Here is a 25,781-nt window from a genome sequence, read left to right as displayed (position 1 = left end):
TATTCTTGTTCTTTGTCCTTTGCATTGCTCTTTTGCCAATAAATACACTTCATAAAAGCACAAAGCAGCGGACAGGTCTAATCTCTTGAGTCAATATGTGCCCTTATCCATGGAGGGTGTTTCCCACCAAGCAGGCTCGGGCTGTCCTTGATCCCAAGGCGGCAGCGTGTGCACTGCAGAGCAAATCAGAGGGAGAACTTCCCTGGGTTTTCCAGCCCTTTCCAGGCCCTTTTGGGAGCACTGGAGTGAGCATAGAGGGACTTTTGCAGATCTGGTCCTGCTAGAGAGGTACAGCAGGTACTGCAGGACCCCATAGGGCAGGCAGATGTCCAGTGTACAAAGCAGACACCTCTCACTTTATCTTCGTGTCCTTCATGGCTCCATCCAGACATGGCTCAGAGCTCGGCTTTCCAAGCCTGTTGGTTAGCAACTTTCCTTCTGGGTACATGGGCTCCTCATATGAAACACCACAAATTATGGATGGCATCCCTGGCTTTCTAGGATTCAAACCACCAAGTCTGGAAGCAAAATCCCCAACAGTCCCCAGCTGTGGCAATCGCTGATTCAAGTGCTTGCAAAATTGCACACTTTGCCAAAATGACCTGAAATGCCTGCCTGTCGGTGCACTGAAATAGGAAAGAGAATGGTTGTGTGCTGCGCTCCAGATGCAGATCAGAGAGGGCCAGGACAAAGCAGGACTGAGGAACTTGTGAGAAACCCATGATTTGGAAGAAGAGACCCTCAGAGCTATGTCCCAGCTCCCACGTGTGTCCTCTCCTCACTGCCACCCTTTTCCTTTCTGCTTCCCGTGACCCAAACCCTCTGGCCCTCGGGCTGATGTGACGCTGGGGCCAGGTCAACGGGTAGCCATCAAACACACGGGCTTTTTTGGTGGTGCAGAGCAAGACAGACCTTTGATGTGCCCCAGGGTGGCCGTGCTGTATCCCTCTGCTTTTCAAAGGCCCACCCTTGGCTATTGTGCTCACATCCTGAGCTTGTTTGTACACTCCTCGGAGGCCCCCAGCTCCGCAGCCCCCCCACCACAGGGACAGCCGCCGTGACCACCAGATAAAAGCAGCCGTGCTCAGCGGGCAGAGTTGCTATCAGGGCAGTGACAAGCGGCACAGTCCCGCGGTGCAGCGGCCGAGATAGCAGGAGCTTTGCTGGGCTGACCCTGCGCTGCTGAAGGCTCCAGGTCAACAGCAGCTCCTGCTAGGTCTTCACCAGCCCCATCACACTGTGTCTGTTGGCAGGAGCGATATCAGCCCCCCGCACACCAAGGATTTGTCCTTGTGCTGCTGCTGTTCCCCTCAGCTGCACCTGGGGATGGCCAGCATCTTGCCAAAAGATATAACCAAGCGGGAAGCAATGCTAAAGCCTTTCTCTTTGCTAATTGCCTTGTCTCTCTGCATGCTCTGAGCAGGGATAAAACCACCTGCCCTCCTCTCTATAGGTCATGTAAGGAGCACAGAGGGATCCCCAGGATTTTGGGGGTTAAAATCCCAGCAAAACCTACTCTTTGCAAGCAAGGAAGCCCTGTTGAAAGAGCCAGCCTGTTTTAACCCCACTGGGGCATAGTGTCCAAGCGTGAAACTCTCTGCAGGGCCCTCGCCAGCCCCTGGCGAGCAGAGCGGTGGTAACAAGAACTACCACGTCCTTGTGTGGTGGGAGAGACGGGAGGATGAGCCTCCCCACTGCAGTGGGGTAAGAAACCCCGGAGGTCTCTGAGGAGGGGGTCCTTGGGATACTCCAGGTCTGCACGTTCAGAGGACAAGGGCCCGCACTGCCCTTGACCTTAAACCTCTCCCCAAGCTCAGTACTTTCCGGCTCCTCTCCGTCTGCCAGGCAGGAGCACCAGGCCAGCTGCGGACAATGCGGAGAGCCAGGCCAAATCCAGGTGCTTCCCCGGGAAGGATGCGAAGACGGGTGTTATTCCGAAGGGGAACTGTGGCCAGCTCTCGGCATTACCTGCTGTGTTTCCATCCTCTCAAATGCCTTTTCCTGGCTGCGCATGGCTCACCCCCTGCCTCCCCCACAGCCCCTTTGCTCCTGGAGAAGAGGCAGCAGATCACGTCCCAGACGCCACTGCTTGCCCGGATCCCCCCTCTCCTCAGGCTGAACCGCAGCGTGTGCCGTGACTGTGGCCAGAGAAATAGAGCTATTGAGTGTGGCTGCATGAGCCTGGATTGCCGGGAATGAGCAGGATGGGGTGACCTCTTCCAAGGCAGCAGGATGGCTTTTTCTGCAAGGATCAGATCCAACCTCTTCACCCCTCTTTCAGTCAGGGCAATAGAGAAATGCAGTGGTAAAGGCCAAAACCACAGAATCACAGAATGTCAGGGATTGGAAGGGACCTCAAAAGATCATCCAGTCCAATCCCCCCCACCAGAGCAGGAACACCCAGATGAGGTTACACAGGAAGGTGTCCAGGTGGGTTTGAATTTCTCCAGAGTAGGAGACTCCACAACCTCCCTGGGCAGCCTGTTCCAGGCTCTGTTACCCTCACAGAGAAGAAGTTTCTTCTCATATTTTAGTGGAACCTCTTGTGTTCCAGTTTGAACCCATTGCCCCTTGTCCTACCATTGGCTGTCACCAAGAAGAGCCTGGCTCCATCCTCGTGACACTCACCCTTTATATATCTGTAAACATTAATGAGGTCACCCCTCAGTCTACTCCAAGCTAAGGAGACCCAGCTCACTCAGCTTTTCCTCGTAAGGGAGATGCTCCACTCCCTTCATCATCTTCATTACTCTGCACTGGACTCTCTCAACCACAAGGTTTTCTAGAGGATGGCGGTACACACAGTGTTGTGAAATCCTTGGATATTGCACTGCTGGCTGGGAGAGATGGGAGCAGAGAGGGCAGGATCTCCCGGGCGCTGTGCCTGCCAGCCCTGACATGGAGCAGGATTGCCGCGTGATTCCAAGGCTGCAAAACCTTGGATTTTCCAGCTCTCTTCTGGGACCTAAAAGAACTGACTGCACCCCAGTGCAGAGCCCAAGGTGAGCAGGGAGCACAGCTGGTACATCCCTCAAATCTGCTCCTAGGAAGGCAGGAGCTGACACTGCCACTTCTCCGAGCATCTGTGATGCAGAAGTGGCTGACACTCAGGGCAGAAGACCAAAGTCTTTCTGTTGCCCCCAGGTCCTGCACCCTGGGATGCTTCACAGCCTCTGTTTCACAGAGTCCACAGCCCACAAGAGCCCTTTGACCACCTTCCACCTATGAGATATCACATCTCCCACAACCCTCGGCCTCAGCCCAGCTGTGTGCACTTGGCTGCCGCACCTCCAGCTTGGATCTTGGCTTTTCCATCCATTCCAGACAGAAGGGCCATGCTAGTTCCAGTATTTCTTGCCATAAAACTGCTCAAGTCACCTCCCAATGTTGTTTTTGATAAGCTGATCACAAAGCACAGGGCACCCTTTCCAGCCTGTTTATCTCTGTGGCTCTTGTTTTCCCTCTGTTTTTTAACTGCCTTCCCAAAATGCGAGTAGGACAGCTGATCACAAGAATTTCGGCCATGCTGTGAAACTGAAGTGAAACCGTATTTTCCTTCCCATATTTTGGTCTCATGCTTCAACATTAACTGTGCAGGAAAGACACTGTCACATCACGGGGTATTGCACAAAGGAATGCGGAGTCACTTGAGTCCAAGTCAGGAGACTCGCAAGCCCCTCAGGAGTTCAGGGGAAACAAGCACAAACCCTCTGCTGCAGCCAGGTTCAGAATTTAAATGTTCTTGGGATTTCCCACTTTTTTTCCTGGTCTTTGGGAGCTGGACAGAGATCTCCAGGTGGATGATGATGGCTCTTGATTTTTATGGGCCTCAACTGTGCTAAAATCATGCACACAAAGACCATACATCTTGATGGGATGAAGGATAAGAAGTCAGCAGTCACCCATCAATCCTACATCTCCAACCCCACCTTTGGCCTTTTCCCAGCTTCGGCTATCTCTGCTCCTTGCCTGCAGCCAGCGCAAGGTAAAGGGGGCTCAACTGCTCTCAGGTACCATGTTGCATTTGAAAAACACTCATTTTAAGGTATTTCACTGCCAGTGCTGGCTAGAGTGCAAAAATATCTGAGTTTCTAGAATGTCAGCTTGCTTCTCTTTTCCCAGGCAGGTGTAGAAATGGGGAACTGCTCCACACATAGTCAAACATGCTGTGAGAGGGAACAGAAAACACCTGCAGTGAGCATCTGCTGGGGCAGGTCAGGGCTGGCAGGTTGGGGCACACAGCTCCCGCTGCCAGCTGGGAGGCACAGCAGATGGAGATCATGGGCAGGAATAAATCAGGCCGTCCCTTTGCTGGTCTGAATTTCGGTGTCGCTCCCGGGAACCTCTCCAGTCTGAGCCCTGCTGCAGGCATCCCTCCTCCGGCAGGACCTCTCCACGGAAGCCCTGCTCTGCTCGCGGCGCTGGCAGGCGGTGATCAGAGCCCTGCCCTCGCACGGTGTGCAAGCCAGCACTGGTACCGGCGCTGCCAAACTTTGTGGGGGGGTGGGGCAGGACTGGGGCTGTTTTCCCCAGGTTATGTGTTCCTGAGCAGCAGGCTGCATCCAGATCATCGCACTGAGAAACAACCGGAGGACCCAGCCTGCAGGACTGATCTAATCTCTTTCTGAACTCTCTTAGACCCTCTGCTTCCACCCAGGCACTCAGCAGCACATCCTGCATGGCAGTCACATACCAAGTGACAGCTGTGTCCCCCGTGACTGGCATCATCACACCGGTGATGGATGGAGCTGGAGAAGGGAGGGCCTTGACACTGGAGCCTGGATCAAACCTTCTCTGGCAAACAGAGCGGGTGGGTCTATGAGCACATCTTGCCCGAGAGCCGCTTTACAGGAGGCTTGTCTCCAGACAGCTGCATCGAGTTTCAGATCTAGTTAATCCCTCCTTTATCGGCGCAGGAATGTATTGCTTTTCACAAAACATAATCCTCTTTGCAATCATGTGTTCTGCCAAACTACAAACTTTCTGCTCCCGTCCTTCTTTCCTGGGTGAGAATTTGAGGCAATAATCCAGGCCTACCAGTTTATTTCTTTAATGAGCAAGGGACAAATTAGCGTGGCACTGCAGAACACATGCACACCCAAAACCCGAGGCGTTCCCCAGTTCTGGCACACCTTTGAGGGATGCCCAGAGCTGAAGGACCAAGGCTGGAAGCAGCGACCTCCACTTGCACTGGAGTTCAGGCAGAAGGGCAGAGGAGGCTGTGGTCACAGCCAGGGCCCACTCCTGACCGTGGGCAATGCTGGAGGCAGCAAACGTCAGCGGGTGCTGGAGAAGGGCGAGATGTTCTGCAGGGTCCATGTCTTTAGGAGATTAGCCATTGGCTGAAGGGAAGCAGAGCAAATATGACAGCCCTGGTAGTGCTGGGGAAGCTGCGGTGGAGAGACCCTGGCAGGGGGAGATCCCTTCGCAGCCCCAGCTGGTGCCCAGCCAAGTTGTGAACCTCAGCTCAGCATCACACTGACAGCTGGAGAGAGACTCTCCAAGGGCATGGGTGGCTCACAGGTTCCCTAAATTCCCCCCAGTATATTATTTACCCATTTCACCATAAAATCACTGAATTGCCTTCTTACCAATTGCTTCACCTTATGAAGCACGCTGAAAGAAGATGCGTGCTAGGTCTTTGTTTCCCCATCCAACCAATATGTTCTACTTCTCCTTCAAGTTCCTTAGAAACAAAACAGGGAACCCCACCGCTCTGCACCTGTTGGTTTTAGAGACGGAGCTCTGCACATTGGGGAGCTCCTGCCACGGCATGGGGTCACTCTGCCTGCCCCAGGGAGAGGGCTGGACCACTTATTTTAGAGTTGGAGTAATCCCATGGTGACCAACATGGATGCTTTCACCTGAGTGGCCACATAAACTGCTCTGCAGGCCACATGCAGCCCATGGCCTGACATGGGCTGCCCGTACTTCTAGTGTTTATGCACCACTGGGGCAAGACATGAAGGAAAGGCACCCTGGATGCCTCTGCTTGTTCAGATCTAAAAAGGCAGCCCTGAGCACGCGTGGCTTGCTGGGACCTGAAGATGCCGCCAGAATGAGTCCTGTGTCTGGTTTGTACCACCCGGGGAGGAAAATGTTTTCCTGCCCTTCTCCCTCAAAATGCTGAGAAGGTGGGAATGATGCATCTGTGACCTGCTCTTTCTTGTGGTTCCTGCATACTGTGGTAAACGCTCACACATCCTGTGAAGGGGTGTTAAATTGGTCTCTATGCAGGGCGGCTGCCCTGCTCCCAGCCCTTCCCGGGGGAAGCTGGAACTCACATCCACCCAATAAAACACAAGCCGCTCCTCAAGCGGCTCCTCCGCCGCCCCGAGGGCATCTAAAAGGGATTTAAAACATCTACTATATTCCTTCCCCGCAGCGGGGGCTGCTCGGGCACGGCAGCAGCAACCAGCCAACAGGCAAAGCCGGCAGCAGGAGATTCCCCTCCGCCGCTGCGGCCACCTAAGGGCTGCAAAGCCGCCTCCGGTCCCCGAGCAGCGCCCACCACCGCACCCCCGGGCCCTTCGGACGGGGTCTGCAGGCACCTAGAGCAGCGGAAGCACCTAAAAACGGTCTCCCGGAGAACAGGCCGCGGGGAGGTGCCCGCGCTGGGCAGGGGCTCCGCGGGGCTCCGGGAGCCGACAGCCGGGGGACCGGCGATTGTCCGGAGCGGGAAGTGGCCGTGCGGCGCGCTCGTGCGGTACCGGCTTGGCGCGCGCTGATTGGCTGCGGGGCCGCGGGGGCGGGCCGCGACCGGGGAGGTGCCCGGGCTGCGGCGGGGAGGGGCCCGAGCGCTGCGGCGACGAGGTACCCGAGCGCTGCGGCGGCGGGGGCAGCACTTGGGTCCTGGCGCGGACACCGGAGGCGCGGAGGGTGAGCAGCGGGGCCCGCGGGCCGTTGGGCGGGCGGGGAGGGGCGGCGGCGGCCGCTGCCCTGAGGCGAGGCGAGGCGGCGCGGCCGAGGGGCGGCGGGCGGCACCGCAGCAGCAGCTCCGGTTGGCGGGTGAGCGGGAGCGCACGTGGCTGCGGCGGAAGCTGCCATGGCCGCCCGCCTGACCTTGAAGGCGGGTAGCGGGGATGCGGCTGCAGGCCCGGGCACGGAGGAGACGTGCTCTCGGCGGGCGGCGTATCGCCGGGCACGCTTATCTGTCGGCCCGCAGGCGGGCCCTGCCCGCGATACCGGGGCGCCCAGCCCTCGCGGGAGGCTACTCCTATGCTGTTATTATTTTGTCTTTCCCCTTAGGTTATTTTTAAGGGATTTGGGGTTATTGGCCGACCCCTGTGCTGTTTGACGGGAGGAGGGAAGGCACCCTGTGGGGTGCCGGAGCGTGGGCTTCTCCCCCCGCGCTGGTGGGAGGGGGTTCGGAGTGGGAGGCTCTGGGGGTGCTCCCGGGGAGCATCCTGCCAGGTGCTGCGCCCAGAGGCCTTTTGTGCTGTGTTGTGCCCTTGGGTTAACTGGTCTAGGAGACCCTCCACACGCACACCCTGTTGTGCCCTGCCCAGCCTGAGCCTCAGGTTGTCACTTGGAAAAGGCTTCTCAAAGCTGCCAGGGATTGATCTCCATATGCTCTTGCCCTAAACAAAAGGTAAACTGAGCAAATGGCCTTTGATCTCCAAATAAAACCTGCTTAGGTTGCAGAGCTCCCAGGTGTAGAGCTAATCCACGTGCACCTGAAGACCGGTTCAAAGCCATTTCCTAGCAGCACTGCTTGAGGCAACGCTCAGGTTGTGCATGCTCCCAGCCTGAGCACCTGTCCAAGCTGACTGGTCAATTAATTTACAGAGCTTTTTCAATAATATTTTCAGGAAGAAATGCTGAAGTAAATCAGTTACAGTTTGCCTTTCAGATAACTTTGCTGTCTAGAGAAATACAACCGAAAAAAGTTACTGAAATGTTTTTGGACAGTTGCTCTTGGCTATTCTGTCAGACTGTCCAAAACTGGAATTGCCTTCATAATGTGGTAAATAATATAGCCATCTATAGGCACCTTGCGACTGGAAGTGTTTTGGCAGAGTAGGAGTTTGTCCTGCTTTGCATTATGACCATGCCACTTCTGGCTACTAATTGGACTCTTGCCTCCATCCTGTCATTGAGACAGACCACAGGAACCTTAAATATGTGATGTCTATTGTCACAGCTGAGCAAGTGCCTCTCGTCAGCCCTCCCTGAGCAGAGGTGGCCTTACCATTGCTAACACCCGTGCCTGAAATTAGCTGTTTGAGACTCTGTTCCTCATTTACACACCCCTGTCCCCAAAGTTCAATGGAGTCAGTTTTTTTGTCAGAACTTACATTTGCAGTGGGAGTATGTGAACTTCTAGGTTGCATTCAAGGTTGATGTAGGTTGACCAACGTTGTGACCTACGCAGAAGCACGCACACAAAATCCACAGGCAAGCGTTCTGCTAGTGGCAATGACAGACATTGGGTGTCTTACGTAGAGGCAAGGGAACAGTCTAACGTGACCTGTTGTGTTCTGAACTTCTAGGGCTTTGGTCAAGTTGGTGGGCATTCCTCCAAAAGGCAATGGACCATGCCAGAGCGGCGATCTCTAACTTGGTAAGACACAGTCCCCCTATGCCGTTTGTCTCTTGGTGGGCTGATCATACCGCAGAAGAAAGGTTCAACCATGTCCATGTTGGTATCGGCGAAGATGATGAATCCAAAGCAGTGTTAGGTGCTGCTGTGTGGGTTGTGAATCCAATGTCACTGTAGGTAGCTGGATGTGATAAGGAGGTGGCTTAAGCAGTTCAGTGCTGCTGGGGTTATCGTTAACTGTTACCATGTCTTGGGTCTCTAGGGAACCTGATGAGGAGGAGGGATTAGCCTTGAAAAATGTTCCAGGAGGAAGTGCTGCAGAGGAAGCTGGTTAAATGCCTATCAGTACAATCAACATGTGTTATTATGTTACTTTGGGGATGGGAATTCAACCACAAGTCCAGCCTTTGAATGCGACCTGCACTTTGAAACAAATGTGCAGGACGAGGTAGCTCTGAGCTTGCTCAAGCAAGCCCACTGGTCCTAAAGACTGTGAAATGACCCTGTGCTCAGACTGAGTGTGGTGGTTTGGTCTCTAAACAAGTGTGGAGGCTGTGTAGGGTTGAGGCATGTCCTCTTCAAAGCGTGAGGGAAGTCAAGCTAGTAAGCAGCTGAGCAGGGAAACTGCTGTGATAGATGCTGCCCTTTCTGAAAAGTGAGCAGCCAGCCACTTTATTACGGGTAACGTGGGCAGGAATGGAACTGAAATTACTTCGGTTTAGTTTTGACCAACGAAGTTGATGTCTGGTCTCTTCACCTCCAGCTACTGACTTGTAAATCGAGAGTGAGCTGAGAACTGTGGGTAAGCTGCTGAGATTGTAACAGGGCTTGGGTACTTACCAGCGGCTGCTTCTCCGGTGCAGTGGAGAGCGGCTGCAGGACTGTTGCTCCCAAAACTATTCCTCTGGCCTTTGAGCCAGCCTGCTGCCCGTCACCAGCACAGCTATGGCTGCAGGCGAGTTCCGTGGCTCTAATGGAAGGTGAGTGCTTCTGCTCAGTGCCTGGCCACGCCTGGAGCTGAGTCTGTTAATCTGAGCAATTGTCTTGTGCGCAGGCTGCTGTTCTGTGGACGGTTGGACTGTGCATTGCAACCGTTTAGAGATGTGGGCTGCAGACTGGAAGCTGCTCTGCCTGGGCGCTGATAAAGACCTGCTGAACGGTTCCAGTCACTCTCAGCTTTCATGTAGCTAAGATAGCAGGATTCCCATGGGTCATCTCTCTTCAGCCTGGCTGCTTTATAATAGCCATCAATAGTGTAATTTGCGAGTATCCTGAGGCAGTTGAATACAAGATTGTCCAGATGCTGAATGGGAGTTTTTTATGTCAGAGTGGATTTGGCTCAAAGGCACAACTATGGAGGACTTGCCTGCCTTCTCCTCTGTCCTGATCAAAGCTTCCTTCTGTGCAAGTTGCATGTGTTCAAGTCAGATTAAGACCAAGAGTTTGTGCTTCAATCAGCCTTTGTTCTGGGGTCACCTGGGAAATGCTGATGCCATTGGCCGTGTCATATCTGTAAGAGACTCCAATCTAGACTTTGACCAGTGTGGCTGTGAACTTGCACAGGGCAAACAGATGCTGAATGGACTCTGGAAATCCTAAATAACTGTCTGTTCAAACCAGCCAGCCTGACTTACTGACAGCCAAATGCCTGGGCTGGGCTGGAGCGGTTTCAGGTGACAAAGCTGTATTTGGTTTGGAGCACAGGTGCAACTGGCTGCAAGGACTGTAGGCTGGTGTAACAAAGTCTTCCATCACATCACTGTCTTTCAACACAGTTCGGTGGTGAGCCGATGTCATACACGCGCTTCAGCATTGCCCGCCAAACAGAGGGAGACAACAGCCATGTGGAGATGAAGCTGTCTGCTGATGATGAGGATGGAGGGGAGCCTGGGAGACCAGAGCACCTGCATGGCATCATGCCTCCTCCTCGGAGGAGTGGCAGGAACCGCTGCTTCCTGGTCATTGCAGCCGTCCTCCTCCTTTTGATTGGTAAGGAAGGGTGGGATGCAACTGCATGAAGTGGACCGTTGTATTTAGCTTATCTGAGGCTGTTAACATTTGAACCTGTATTGTTTCAGGAGATAATTAAAGAGCCTGGATCCAAGCTGCAGCCTCTTATCGCTAACTCTAAGTATGTCTAGCTCAGGCTTACGGTACAGAATTGACACAAAAGTGTGAAGTTTGACACCGGAACTGTGACTTAGCTAAATGTCAAACCAGTCTGTGTGTCAAGTGTACTGGTTTTCCCTAGATTAACTCTTAACACTTTTCTAGAGATGTGGGTGAATGTACCAGTAAAGCCTCTGGTGCTCATCTCTCAAGGGTTTTAATGCTGCCACTGACCTAAACTAAGCATTCTCCTTACCAGGTGGTGCTGGAGGGACTCTTGTGCCAAGCAGAAGGTCAGATTTACAGTGTACTTTAAGATGTGCCAACTCGGGCAAAATGTCAGGCCGTATATTCCTGTCTGTCGCTGGGTATGCCAGCTTGTCAAAAATGGAGCGAGGTGCATCTTAACCCTGAAGCTGCTTTAAATGTACTTCTGTGGTGTGGGGCTGGTTTAGACATCTTCCTGCAGCACAAAAAAAATACCTGTTCTGTCCATAGGGTTTCTGATCGGCTACTTGAGTTATCGTGGACGAATGCAGAAGGCTGGCAGGTGTCTGGATGGAAGTGGCAAGTGTGAGATGACTCCTACTGCATCTTACTTAGCGGATGATGATGAAACTGAGGAAGAAGAGGTTCCTGGACCACCTGTCCTCTACTGGCCCGATCTCAGAGATCGATTGTCAGATAAACTGTCAGTCGAACGCCTTGACGTCAACCTGAGGTAACAGTTCCAGAAAGTTTAGCTACAGCTATGAGAGAGACACAGCCTGTGAGCAGAAATTGAGCTCCTTTGAAGAACAAAGGACTTAAAGATGTTTTGGGGTGGCATGTGGTTAAACGTGGGCATAAGTGGCGCATCCAACTTGGGTTTGCAGGCTCGAGCACTGCAGTGCAACCTGGTGCTGTAGCCTAAACTATGCATCTGTTGCCTACAGGCAAAGAGCAAATAAGTACTCTTTTGAAGCTGGCGACACTGAAGATCAGAGCACTGCCAACTACATTCATGACCAGTTCACCAGCTTCCTCTTGGATGAAGTGTGGAACGATGAGCACTACATTAAGCTGCAGGTCAAAGGCAGGTACGTTCATGAAGTGATCCAGATCTCCTCCTTACGGTGTGGTTATCTGTTGTCTTGAGCAAACACATGATTTGTGCTAATAGCAGTGCTAAGACTGTGAGCCAGTTACCCCTCTCCAATGAAGGCCTCGATTTAACCAAACAGTAGCTGCTCCTGTCTCAGGCTTTCTAAATCCAGAGTGTCTGGTAGCAGCCTTCTGGATTTTTCCTGGGGCAACTGTTGCTCAAAGCTTGCTTAGGAAGGGGAAAGAACAAAACTGAGTAAAAACTCAGCTGAAGGGCAGATTCCTTGTGTCTAAAACCGCTGTTGTGGGCGACTCTGTCTTGGCACCCAGACGTGTTGCAGACCTGGCTGTGGCCCCTACAGTAGCTCAGGGGGTTATCAGCAGTCATTGTGTTTGCTGGCAGCTCAAACCTCATGTCTTCTTGTTCCTTTATGTTGGGGAAAAAATTAATTTGCTTAGCTCCTCTTAGGAGGGGTCTAAGAGACCTGGAAACACAGATTCTTTCTGCTACTTTTCTTAGAAGTTATCCTTCGTTAACATCTCTGAGCAACCCTAGTGATTCTTGCACAGATGTACTGGAAGGCTCCGTATTGCCTTGATCAGAACTGCTGAGGCACAGACTGAAATATGTGAGCCAGTTAAATATGGGGTTTATGCATGGAAGAATGTAACACTGTCTCTTTACATTCAACAGTAGCAACAACAAAGTGTCTGTTGTGGAAGATGATAAAGAAGAGGAACTGGAGAGTCCCGATGCGTACGTGGCGTACAGCAAGACTGGCTCAGTTGTTGTAAGTGACTCCAAGAAGATCCTGGAAATGTGCTTGGACACTTAACCAGGTGGAAATGTCAAAAATGTGTCCCTTCAAGATACAGAGTGTACAAAGCCCTCCCCAGTTAGACCGGGGGGTGGTGATAGGGACAGTGGGGTGAGGAGTGGGCTCACATAGTTTTATTACTTCAGCAAGATGCAGAAGTAACTATTTAAACTTCTCTGCTGGGATGCAGATGGGAACCTTGACAAAAGTGCTACTCCAAGAGGCATGTTGCAAGTGATCAGACTTTACATTGCTAAGCTTAAACTCCCTGCTGTTAATGGGAGTTACTGCCACTCTGTAGGCTGTTTCAAGTATTTTACTGATGTAGGACTGCTGCATTTGTAACCAGTGTTTCTGTTCCAGGGCAAACCAGTGTATGTGAACTATGGACTGAAAGCTGATTTTCAGAGGATACAGAAGCTGGATGTGTCACTGAATGAAACTATAATTATCTTCAGAGCTGGAAAAATAACCCTGGCTGAGAAGGTAAGCAGTCTGTGCCCCAGAGCTTGATCAAAATAGGCAGCAGAAGGCTATGCTTCTTCCTCTCGAAAACACACCTCTGTGCATCCATTCAGATCTCTAGAACTTGTGTATGTAGGCTTGTCCCTGCAGGTCTGGTCTTGCTTGTTTGCACTAAGCCTCCGTGTGCAGGTCTGGACACCAACACTGAAAGGAACTGGATACCATTCATGGTGTTCTTTTTGGCCTCTGGCAGTCTGTCTGAGGCAGCCGAGTGTCTGAAGAGATGGAGCTGGGAGGCACAGGGAGGCAGCCTGGGGGCCAGAGGGTACAGAGCTGACTGGTATTGCTAGAAGGGGAGCAGCCTTGCCTCCAGGGTACCTCTTGCTGCTGCAGTCAGATACTTTCCGAAGCTTGGCTGCAGTGTCTCACTTGGGCCCTTGCTGACTCTTCACTTGGACCAAGTGAATGTGTTGGCACTGTGTGCCCAGTCAGCTGCCTTGTGTGTTGCTGTAATGTTCCCTCTGCAGCAAGTCAAGCCAAATGGTCAAGTAGCCCAAAGGATCCAGGTCCTTCTGTACGTAAACCTGTTCTAGTTTTGACCAAGAGCTGCCCACCAGGTGGGTATTCCTGAGGAGGCTGAGCCCCAGGACTCCTTCCAGTCAGGCATGCATCACAGACACAGGCAGAGCTGAAAAGTGCTTCCACAAGGGGTGCTCACTGGTTCTCCGGTTCCCTTCCCACTTTTCCAGCTGGTGTCTGGCCTTGGCAAGAGTATTTGTGCTGATGGTAGGAAGCTGGGTTGTAGGTGCATTAAACAGGGACCTGACTAGACCACTCTTGGCTTTGTTTTCCATGTGAAGATGGTCCTCCACTGGTTGCTTACCTTGTCTTGAGACTAACCTAATCTTGGGAAAACAGATGGACCATAATCAAAATTAATTCATATATTTCTTCTAAGCTGCTCTGAAGAGCAAGTGTGAGCTGAATGAATCGCAGGGTGAGAGACTAACCATGGATTGTCCTACCTGTTCAAAGGCATTAGACACACTCTACTTGGAGTAGTACTGAGCTGCTGGTATTCAGCTTCCTTGTGCGTCTGTCACTGTCAGGTAGCTGTTAAAATCTGCAGTGGGCCTGGGCACTGAGGAGCACAACCCTTCACACCATTATTCCATGTACTTGCCTTAACTCCCCTTGCTTGCAGTGCAAATGTGCAGTTAGTGTTACTCTTTGCTTCAGGTTGCAAATGCCAAAGAGGTAGGAGCAGTTGGTGCCTTGATGTACCTGGACCCCTCCGATTACAAGGACACAGATGCACTTGTCCCCTTTGGACATGTGAGTATGCGACTGGCTCCCCTGTTTGCTGTTCTCTGGAGCCCTTCTCACTGCAGACTGCAGCGGTCCTGCAGGCACAGCAGTGCTTCATGCCCTTGTGTGTATGGAAACTGTCGGGCTCCTCTGAGACCTCAGGACTCCTCTTGTTTTTCACAGGCCCACCTTGGAACCGGAGACCCGTTCACCCCAGGCTTCCCTTCTTTCAACCACACCCAGTTCCCACCAGTGGAATCTTCTGGGCTACCTCGCATTGTTGTTCAGACTGTCTCTAGCCAAGCAGTTGGCAGGCTGTTCAGGTAACTGTTTCTCATGGCTTGCAGGGCTGTGAGGATGGTGCTGAGGTGCTGTGAGCCCAGGGAGCTCTCTGCTGGTCTGTGCTGGGTACCGCAGGGAGCACTTACTGGAACTGGCTGGAGAAATGTCACTTGCATCCATACCTCACGTCTTAAAGACTGTTCTTAACCTAGTGTTGGGTTCCTCTTGGTTTCTGCATCCTATCTCTCTCTGCGTAATTAGTGGGATGGGACTGCAAGTTATTTCCTGAGCAGGCCCTGAACAAGCTGTACCTGCAGTTACAGGCTTGCTTTTTTCACAGGATAGCTAAAAGAGGTCAGAACTGAACAATACTTCAAAGGATCTCTTTTTTTCCCCCCCTCCCAGCAAAATGGGTGGAAAGGAATGCCCTTCGGAGTGGAAAGGTGGGGTCATGGGATGTAAGGTGATGCCAGAGAGCACAACCAACGTGATGGTGAAAGTGACTGTGAACAACGTTATGGCAGACAGGAAGATTCTGAACATCTTTGGTGCTATCAAGGGACTTGAAGAACCAGGTAACAGCAACTGCCTTGTGGCTCAGTCTTGAGGGGACCCCTTCCTCTTGTGTGATGGTCAGAACGTGACAGCTGCTCCCAGAGAGAGACAACCAGTTCCTCAGCAGAACCAAGACCCTTCCCAAAGGGTCAAGGGAAAAGCTGAACCGTGCTGCTGGGGAAAGGCTAAATAAAAGCAAGCGGTGTGCTGGATTCAGGGCTCAGACTCTGTACTCTCTTCCTAGTACAGAAGCTCAAAGCTGCTTTTCTGGTAAATGGTGTTTGCAACCTGAAGCTTGCTGCTCAGATCTTGATGTCTCCTTTATAGATCGGTATGTTGTTATCGGAGCCCAGAGAGATTCCTGGGGCCCAGGAGCAGCCAAGGCTGGTGTTGGAACTGCCATATTATTGGAACTTGCCCGTGTGATCTCAGACATGGTGAAAAAAGGTAAATATTTGAGTACAAAAGCATGGGGTTGGGAGGTGATGCAGGTTTAGCTCTATATGTGTTAATGCTGCAGAGCCCAGTTGCAAAATAATCCTTTAGGAAGGTGCAGAGAATCTGACAAAGTTTCCTGAGAAGCTATTACTTGTCCAACCTAGACAACTTGTCTGCAGTGAGCACTCACTTCCAAGGGACTGCCTGCTTGTACCTGGTATGGCTTGAATGCAAGAATGTCCTTGGATAACACGTGGTGGAAACCTCAAAGCTGAGCTGTCTATTGGACAGCCAGGCCTGAAGGTGGGCAAATATTCAAGTAGTTGGTCAGCTGGAGTCGGGGGGGCCTGCACGGTGGCACTTAGTTTAAGTGCTCTTGTCTCCAGGGTTAATTTTGGACTCTGGCAACTAAACAAAAAAGGGAGGAAGTTCAGACAGCTTGGTTTCCCTCCAATGTAGGGGCACAGGGTACAGTGTCTGCAGCCACTAGTGTGCACGGTTGTCTGCAGCAGCCAGAATGCTTCAGCTCTGAGGAGCGGACGATTCATCAGCCCAGGCTCTCAGTGCTAATCTACATCTCCATGGGGAAAGGGTAGATGCCTCAGTCTCTCTTTATCTCTTTGCAGATGGCTACAAACCAAGGCGCAGCATCATCTTCGCTAGCTGGAGTGCAGGAGAGTATGGAGCTGTGGGTGCTACTGAATGGCTGGAGGTACCGTTCTTTGATAAACTTCCGCGCAATGACTGCGCAGTTGTGATTTTCTGTTGTGTGGATTAAACGTCTTGGTGTTGTACTGCTCATCTTAAAGTATTTGTTTTGTTCTAGGGGTACTCTGCCACGCTGCATACCAAAGCCTTCACTTACATTAACTTGGATGCTGCAGTCCTAGGTGAGCTGCTGCTCTTCAGTTTCTTGAAACTGAGCGGGACCAGAATAGCTTGACCTTAACTGATCATCTCTGGCAACAGTGGTTAATAGTGCTGGCGTGTCAAACACCCTCTCTCTTTTGCAGGCTCCGAACACATGAAGATTTCTGCCAGCCCGTTGCTCTACACATTACTGGAGAGAACTATGAAGGGGGTGAGTTGAAGGGTCTTGGGCTAATCAAGGTGACTGTGATTTTTTTTTTTTTAAGGAGGAACTGAAAGCAGCCAGACCTGTGCTGGGTCACTTTCTCCACCTGAGGAGGAAGCCCCTTTTATCAGAAAGGGCTGAGATCCTCTGGAGAGCCCTGTCTGAAGTCAGCTGGGCTCTGGGAATTGCAGTTCACGTATGCAGGGTCTAAAATCGGCGAATGCCACAGTTCAGTGGGAGGTGAATGTGTGTTCTGCGTGAACCGTGCCTGTGTGGAAAAAAGGTCAGGGGAGCACACCTGACTTTGGCATCTGCACAGCAATGCAAGCTCCAGGGTGGACCTGGAGGCCCAAACAGAGGTCAGAACAAGTGCACTGACTGTCATCTCTGCAGGTGAAGGACCCGGGAAAGAATCCAGGAAGCCTTTATGACAGAGTTGGCACTGACTGGGTAAAAACAGTGTAAGTATTGTTGTCCTGCTGTTGAGGAAAGCAAATCTCCATAAAAGAGCAAACTAAATGCCTTCTGCTCTTTGTGCTGGAGTGTCATGCTGCTGTCAGGGGAGGGCTTTACATGCTGCAATAGGATCAAGGCAAGTGTGAACAGTACAGTGCTAGCTGTGCTTAGTGCTGCGCCAAGTGGCCTGTTGGCAGCTTTTGTGGAGTGAGAACAGCCTTGTACAAGGACCAGTGGTCGGAATTGGATGAGCAGCTCTCTGCTCATGGCTGGGACTCTTTGTCAAAACCAGTCTTGTCTAGACAGGGTAGTCCATCTGGCTCAGGGCTTCAACTCTAGGGCCTGTAGCTTTTCTTCTGGGATGGCCAAACGAGTTGGTAATTACTCAGTACATGTTATTTTTTGCAGTGTTCCTCTTGGTCTGGATAACGCAGCATTCCCTTTTCTGGCCTTCTCGGGAATCCCCGTGGTTTCCTTTGGTTTCTACAATGTAAGTATTTCCTACCTGCCTGCCGTACAGAGCGCTGCAAGGATATCTGTTCCCCAGGGTGGCGGAGCACAGGGTGCTGTACCAAGCTCGTCACCCATGCAGGAACCTCTCTGGGGGAGGTGATGCAGCCTCTGGACCTGGTGGCTATGGCAGTACTTGCTGTGAAGGTGGCTCCTGGGGCATGGTTGGCCTACGGTCCCTGTTCCAGAGTCCTGAACAATTGTTTTTTGTTGGGAGAGGGGGAACTTGCTCTTTTGGAGGCTCAGAGGTCAACGATTCAGAAGCTAAAAGCACTGAAAAGATGTCAAGCTGTTGCTGCTTTGGTGAAAGACTATACTACAGCCTGCTGGTCAGCAAACACAATGCATTGGGGAAGCTGTACTGTTGGCCAGAACAAGTACGAATTCAGACTGTTCAGGTCTGCTCCTGTGGCTTGGATCTGGCAAAAATGGCATCAGCCAAGCAGCCCCTCTGTTACTGCAGACGTGCAGCTGGAAACCTTTCCCAAAGCAGCTTCTTCTGCTTATGAATACTTGGATTTTGTTAGTGTCAGACATGTTCCACAAAAATTGAGTTATCCTGCCAAGAAGTGTTGGTGGGTGCTGCCAGCACGTACCAAATTGGGTGCTGGGGTTTGCCCACCTGTGCTTCTGCAGTGTACTCTGCAAAAGGTCTTTGGATTTAACAAACCGGCAGAGCATCCTGCTGATTGCTGGAAATGGAGGGACAAGATGCAGGAGCTCAATTCCTTTCACCTCTGCCTTGTGAAGTTTTTGCTACCACTCAAATCTCACTGCTTAGCAACACAAGGGGCTGGGATGTGGTGGAAGCAGCAAGCAAGCTGTAGTAGGAGGTGAAAAGTCCTAGCTGGAAAAGCACTCTTGCCTAACTTCAATGCCTTCTTTCTTGCAGAAGGATGAGGAGTACGCTTTCTTGGGCACTACTCAGGACACTGTGGCCAACCTGAAGACAACTGATAAATTGTGTGATCTTATGCGTGCTGCTGCAGAAGTTGCTGGACAAATAGCTCTCAGGCTGACTCATGATCATGAGCTCTTTCTGGACTTTGAGAGATACGCTGAAGAACTGCTAGCATTTCAGGAGAAGTTTTTTCCCTATGGTCAGGATGTGAAGGTAAGAAAGACTCAGAGTGCGCTGAATCCCTGTAGAGGCTTATGGGGCTGTGTGCTAATAAGGCTCTGCTGCTGTTGGATACAACAGGGTGAACACCTTCCTGCTTTGGGCATGAGAGCGTAGCGAGATATGAACTGAATTGGCATTCCTCATAGAGCAGTGCAGGCAGAGTAGCTGTGGCAGACAGATTTAGCTCATCTGACTGTGATGAGCTCTTGAGGAAATGTATGTGGACGGTTTCTTGTCTGGTTGTCATTGACAGCATGGTGCAGCTTTGCATCTCATTTGCACCTCTGCTGAAAGCCCACAAGAAACTGGGTGGGGAGAGACGTCCCTGAGCTCAGTGACCTCAGAGGAGCCTGCCAGGAACTTGCTTTGCTACTTGATTAAACTAGCAAAGAAAAAAAAGTCACTTTCTCTCAGTAAGAGAGCAGCAAAAGAAGAAAATCAGGTTTGCTAACAGCTCCTCCCTCACAGACGCTGGGACTGACCTTGAAGTGGCTGTATTTTGCCCGTGGTGACTTCCAGCGAGCTACAGATGCACTGAGAAGAGACATTGCAAACAGTGACAGGGAAAACAGGATTGTCCGCAGAGCCCTGAATGACAGGATCATGAAGGTGGGTGTCTGCAGCTGGTTTTCCTTCTTTCACAAAGGAAGTGCTGGCTGGGAAAGGCCTAATCCTGAGGAGCCATGGGTGCTGTGCAGACCGGTGTCTCTTCTGCTTGTTTAGTGTCAATGTGACAGACTTCTGTGCTTGCCAGCACAGCAGAGCTGCTGTGGGAAAGGGTTGGGTGGGGATCAGAGGTTGGGATCTTCTGATGAAGCAGGAAAGAAAAACTTGGGAGGTGAGGCTGTAACCTTAAATTTGCATCTCTGCTGCAGGTGGAGTATGACTTCCTCTCCCCATACCTCTCACCAAAAGATGTTCCCTTTCGCCACATCTTCTTCGGCAAAGGCTCCCACACCCTGCAGAGTCTGCTGGAGAACCTGGAACAGCTGAGAGCCAACAAGGAGAGCGTGGACGTGAACATGCTGAAAGAGCAGCTGGCCCTGGCAACCTGGACCATTAAAGGGGCAGCCAATGCTTTAGCGGGTGATATCTGGGATACAGACAACGAATTCTAGACATGGCAGACACCTGGTTAAGGTACAGGATTAGGGAAACCCACTCCCTAACATGGCATTATTTTTCTGTAGATTTTTTCTGGCAACGAATCTTTTTTGACCAAAGTTGAGCATAAAATTTAAATTTCACCTTGACAAATTCATAGGAGGCAGCTTTAAAGCAGGTACTAAGATTACCATGAAATCTCTGACCAGGCTCCCATCTGACCACAGTCCAAACCGGTCACGTACAGCTGCTTGTGGGGCTTGTTCTCCAGTGTACTTGAGAACTAGCAGCTCAGGTGACTCCTGAACTGGTACCTTGTGTGGGGAGGTACCTCATCTATTTAGGGTTTTAATTATTGGTCCCCTAAACTTAGTGACAAAATGGAATGGATTCCTCTTAACGCTTGTAATGAGGATCCTTTCTCTGGCAGGGAGCTGCAGAGACCAACCCATGGTTCAAAAATAAAACAGCATAGTAATAGCCCACAAGTGCTGGATTATCAGTAAGCTCTGAAGTGCCCGACCTGCCTTTACTCAACAGCAGGGTCCCAACAATATCTTGAAAGCTTGCTTCTGCTGAGGCAGGTCTCAATACCCAGGGAAAATGACCCAAAGATTATCTAATGCCCCTTTTATATCCTCAGCTGGCACCTCAGTGAGTCCCTGCAGCATTGAGAAATGGCTCTAGACTGACACTTCAGACCTTCCTGCTCTGGGGCCTTTTCTGAAATAGAGTCTCTTGCTGGCCAAACCCTGTTTGAGTGATGCCATTTTGCAGGATGGCTCTTGTTTGGCACTGAGATATTTATTTGTTTATTTATTTATCAGTGACAGCGTTCACTATAAATGGTGTGGTTTTTTTTATAGAAGATAATTATCGGAAGCAGTGCCTTCCATAATTATGACAGTTATACTGTCGTTTTTGAATAAAGCAGCATCTGCTATTACAATCAAACATGATACTGGAACTTTGCATTTAAAATAATCTAAACAGGCCCCTCAAAAAAAAGTTTTTGAAAACTAGCAATTAAGCTTTCTGTGGCAAAAACACTCCTGGAAGAAACTTAAAGGTGTAAACCCGGTAGCAAGTCTTGGGGTTGCACTCCAAAGTGATCCATGAAATGCTGAAAATCTGGATGGAAACTCAAATACTAGAAATTTGGCTTCCCTGTGGTGTCCGGGCCCCTCTGTGGGTTTCAGACTCCCTCTTTGCTCCCCTTTCTGGACAACGTGTGCTCGCAGGGGGAGCACAGCTTCCTCCCTGGCCTTGCTGTGTAGCCCTTGCTCCGCTTGTGGCAACAAACGAATTTCGTGTACCTCAGATTAGGCATTGTCCCAATTTTTAAACGGCAGCTTCCTGCAAACTTCCAGTACCTTATGTATCATGAAACTTAACTGACATTATCGGGGGCAGTGTCTTCCATAATGTGTAAAGAACAAGGTAGTTTTTGCCTACCACAGTGTTATATCGGAGGCAGTGACCTCCATATGTTGCACTATGGGTGTACGTAATTATCGGGGACAGTGTTTCCCATAATTGTTCTATGCTTATCATGCAATGTCATCTGCAAAGCTCGATGGTTAGTATCTAACACGGATCAATTTCCTGCAGTCCTATTTTTTTTCCACTCTCCTGTGGTGATGCAGATACAAACTTCGATCTGTTATGTACTTCCTCTACCTTCTCTGTAGGCTGAACTGTTTTCGAATAGCTGTGCTGTCTTGAAGTGGCTTCCTGCCTCCAGTCACGGGACTGGTGCTTGGATGTTTAGTAGAAACTAGGCTAGTTAGACTGTGTGCTCTGTGATTTAGTAAACTTCCTTGAAATCAGTTAAAGACCTGGGGAAATAAAGATGAATGTAGGGCTTTGGGCTGACTGCTGTCCAGAGGGCTCTGGTCACTGCTCTGGCTCGGTGTGTGTGCTGGTTCAGAGGCTGGCCTGCTTGGGCACGAGGGTGATGCTGGTGTGTGTGTGCACAGGAGGCTGCTTGCCCCCCAGGTCTTGCTGTAAACTCCAGTCTTGCCTCCTGGGTGATGTGTGGAGGGGAGGAAATCAGTGATACCATTCTCTGCTCCCCGATCTCTGCTGTGTGACACCTCTGCTGTTCCCAAAAAGCAGCTGGCAGGCTGGTGCCAGCCCTGTAGTATGGTGTTTAAACCAAGTGACCAGAGCCCTGGCAGTGGTCCTTGAGGGGGAAGAATGTTGTTCAGCCTCCACAAGGAATAGGCAAGGAGGAGCCCCCAGCCTGGTTAACTGAGCTCACTGCTCACCACCTTGGAGGGCTGGATTGTCATGGGTCTTTCTGGAAGCCTGATGCCCAGACTTGTGTGACTTCTTGCTCTTCCTTAACTACCCTGCTCTCTCTCTCCGAGGCATGTGTGCAGCCCTCTGTGTTACTGTTTCCTAGTGACACTTCTCTGGATGGCATTTAAGAGCTGCTGTCTGGGAGTCCTCACTGTAGCGTTTGCATGCATCTTGATGTCAGACTTAATCACGCGCTTTACAGCCAGCAGAGGAAGACAAAGCCTGTCTCCTGGTGAGGTAGCACGACTGTGACTACTGGGATGTCGGGATGCCTTGCTCTGTGCTGGCGTCTGACTGGTGTGGGGCGCTAAACTCTCTGGGTTATGTGCTGTCTGCTTGAATAAAGTTTTGAAGCTTGAACACTCAACTCTTCTTGTGGGTTCTTTTAAAGCCATGATGCTGTTGTGGCTGGGGCTGAGCTTGGGCAGTTGGAGGGAGTTTGCTCTCCTGCCCCATCAGGGCTGGTAACTAGTAGCTCCAGTAGCAACTTGATGTGCAGTAGCGAATCTGAACTTCACCATGCTGCTGTAGGCACCAACAATGAGGACTGAAGCCATGTCCTGCTTTGTCCCTTGCCCCTCATCACCACCTTAGAGCACCCCTGGATCAAGGTGCAGATGGGTGTTTGGTTACTGTTTAGAGCCCCAGAGAGCTCTGGCAGAGTGGGAGCTACATCCCCAGCCCCAGAGACCTGTTGTCACTAGTTTGGGGCTTTGCATTTTAAATACGCTTGGCTTTTCTCAGCTATCTTCCCCCACCCTCTGCTTTACAAACACTGGATACTGTGAAGATGTGATGGTTGGGGTGGGAGGCAACTTCTCCAGGAGCCTGCATCTTATGGGTCGCCCGGGCACAGCTCTGGTCCCTCCTCTTGAAACACGGCTAATTTACTTGGAAACACCTTGTTTCCCGCATATCGCTGCCCAAACCTGGCAGAGCTCCTCTCCCTGCAGTGACCGTGCACAGCGGCCCGAGAGGCAGGGCTGGGGCTGTGGGGAGCTCTGCTGCAGCCGGAACAGGGGGTGCAGCCCCTCCCCACCCACCTGGCAGCAAGATTTTCGGCTGCCCTTTGGCAGCGCAGGGCAGCCTGTGCCCTATGTCACGGCTTCTCCCGGAGCGGTCCCGGGGCCTAGCGCTGTCCTGCGGTGAGTCTGTCCATCCCCGCACCGCACTCCTTACCCGTCCGTCGCGACTCGGTCGGTCCGTCCACGCATCCACCCGCCGTTACGTAAAGCGGCGACGCGGCGCCTTTAAGAGCGGGGCCGGCCGGGCGCGCGCCGCCCCGGGAGCTCGCGGCGGCGGGAGGCGGCGCGGTCCGGTCCGGTCCGGGGGGGCGGTGGCGCTGGGGTTCCAGCGGCGCCGCGACTCTGGCAGCGCCGCGACTCCGGCAGCGCGGCTCGGGGGGGCCGCGGCGGGGGGCGGCCCCGGGGTGGGGCTCCCCCAGCGTGCGGAACCGGGGCGGGGACCGCGTGCACCATCCGGGGGCAGGGGGTGAGCGGGGCCCCGGGGGTGGCGGAGGGCGGGGGGCTGAGCCCAGGGGTGCCGGAGGGCGGCGGGGTGGCCCCGGGGGTGCAGGAGCAGGGGGGCTTCTCCCAGGGGGTGCAGGAGGCGGGGCTGGGGGCGCTGCCCCGCGGCCAGGAGTTGGTGACCGGCACCGGCGGGGAGCCGGGGGGCGGTGGCGGCGGGGGGCCGGGCCGGTGGCACTGGGTGCCGCTGGGGGAGCGGACGGGCCTGCAGGAGTGGGGTGAGCGACCCGGGCCGGTTACCGCCATCGGTAGCCCCAAACCCGGCGCGGAGCCTCGGCGGCCCCGCGAGCGGGGGGTGGCCCGGGCGCGGCGGCGGGCGCGGGGCGCGGAGGAAGCGGCGGGGGGAGCGGGGAGCAGCCCCGGGGCGCAGCCCCCGCGGCGGGCTCGGGGCGCGGTGCGGGGGGTGCAGGAGCACGGCCCGAAAGCCGGGCAGGAGCAGGGCCTGAGCCGGCGGGCGCAGCAGGAGCGGGGCGGGGGGCGGCGGGAGGTGAGTCCCCCGGCCCGCGCCCGCTGGTGGGTGCGGCGGGGTCGGCAGGAGGAGGGGGAGGCCCGGGGCGGGGTGCAGGAGGAGGGCGAGCTCTACCCGGGGGAGCAGGAGCGCCCCGGCAGCACCCCCGTCCCGCGAACCCCCGCACACCGCCAGAGCCGCAGAAGGGCCGCCCGGGTGTGAGTCCGGACCCGGCACAGGGTGTCCGCCGCCCTCGGGGGATCCCACCCGCGCCCCAGCCGGTGTGGATCGGCGCACCCCACCCCGGCGGGCGGGCGCATCCTGCCTGACATGCCAGCTGCCCGGAGCACCTCTGTGCCCGTCCTCTCCCTGTGGTGACACTGCAGACCCGGCGCAGGATGCGGTGGCAGTGACAGTGAGCAGAGAGGTAAGGAGCGAGGCACGACCCCTTGCTGGGGAGCGATGCAAGGGGCTGGGGGGGGTCAGGGTTTGACACTGCGGCACTGCCCGGTCAGTGTCTGCGTGTGCCCGCTGCGCCTCACTGGGCCCTGCTGGCACCGTGCCCTGCAGCAGTGCGGGCTGCGGTGCTGCCGTTGTGCCCAGGCACTGCGGGGCTGCTGAGCTTGTGCCGGCAGCGTGCCTGACCCCACTGCTCCCTGCCAGCGCAGAGCAGGCAGGGGGGTCTGGTGTGAGTGGGTGCCCGGTGCCCTTGAGCCCTTCCAAACTGCAACGGAAGCTGGGGGAAGGCTTTTTTTTTCCCGGAGAAAAGGCAGCTTTGCTCTTCTCTTCCTCGGGCTCGTGGGAGAGCTCTGGCGCTGAACAGAGGATCCTTGTCCTCCGGAGCCAGCCCCATGCCTCGGGATGTCGTGCTGCTGCTGAAACCCGGAGGTGCGGGGAGCCTCTGCCCACCGGCTCAGCAGGCAGTGCTGCGGCTGTGTCTGGCCACATTGCAGCAAGCTTTTCGCTAAATGCTCAGGACACTTTGAGTACTTTTGGTGTTTGTTGGTTTTCGGGTCTTTTTTAATAAAATCTTCAAGTTAAACCTGGTGAGGTGGTGCTGACAGCCCAGGTGAGGATCCCACCCCTCGCCTACTCTGCAAGCAGCAACTGGGGAGGGGGTTTGCAGGCGGCCGGAGGAGCCCAGGCCGGGGCAGCATCTCTGCCCACAGAGCTGCCGGCAGCTGCGGGCCGGAGGCTGTGCCGGGGCTGGGCTGTCTGGGCAGGGCAGGCCGGGGCAGAGCCTGGCGCTGGCGCTTCCCCACGCACTCATCTCCCTGGAGCCAGCTTGGCGCAGTGTTACCTGGGGTGCCCCGGTGCTGCTGGGCTCCAGCATCAGCTCACAGCCCCACAAGGTGGGTCCCTTCTCATCGGGTGCTACCGGCTCTGTAGGTTGTACATCTCCCCCCTTATTCAGCCCTTTTGCTGAGCTGTCTCAGGGCAAAGCCCATGGACAAAGTGTTTCAGTGCTGGGCTTTGCAAAACTCTGCTAAAAACAGAACCTTCCTGGAGGGGTGTCCCTGAGCAGGTCTGTGCTCCTGGGCCCCTTTCCAGGGAGAGGGTGCAGGACAGACCTCTGCCAGCCCCAAGCCCACTGCTGCCTGCAGGCACTGGGGCCCAAAGGAGCCTCTGCACCCC

The 25,781-nt window shown here is 53.3% G+C and overlaps 1 protein-coding gene across 1 annotated transcript; it reads left to right on the top strand.

Annotated features, from left to right (window-relative positions):
* Window positions 1-6,790: 6,790 nt before the first annotated feature.
* Window positions 6,791-22,539, top strand: TFRC (transferrin receptor). Its single transcript, XM_080349474.1, has 19 exons — window positions 6,791-6,879; window positions 8,493-8,563; window positions 10,318-10,531; window positions 11,150-11,372; window positions 11,587-11,730; window positions 12,429-12,525; window positions 12,916-13,038; window positions 14,257-14,352; window positions 14,509-14,648; window positions 15,013-15,182; window positions 15,490-15,609; window positions 16,227-16,312; window positions 16,427-16,490; window positions 16,614-16,681; window positions 17,069-17,136; window positions 17,540-17,621; window positions 18,534-18,755; window positions 19,233-19,373; window positions 19,640-22,539. Exons 2-19 carry the CDS (start codon window positions 8,531-8,533, stop codon window positions 19,880-19,882), a joined length of 2,334 nt encoding a protein of 777 aa, XP_080205600.1. The 5' UTR covers window positions 6,791-6,879; window positions 8,493-8,530; the 3' UTR covers window positions 19,883-22,539.
* Window positions 22,540-25,781: the final 3,242 nt, after the last annotated feature.

The sequence above is a fragment of the Nesoenas mayeri genome, assembly GCF_963082525.1.
Source record: "Nesoenas mayeri genome assembly, chromosome: 9".
In the NCBI taxonomy this organism is placed as follows: Eukaryota; Metazoa; Chordata; class Aves; order Columbiformes; family Columbidae; genus Nesoenas; species Nesoenas mayeri.
The sequence above is the reverse complement of the archived record's forward strand: the minus strand, read 5'-3'. Positions and strand labels throughout refer to the sequence as shown.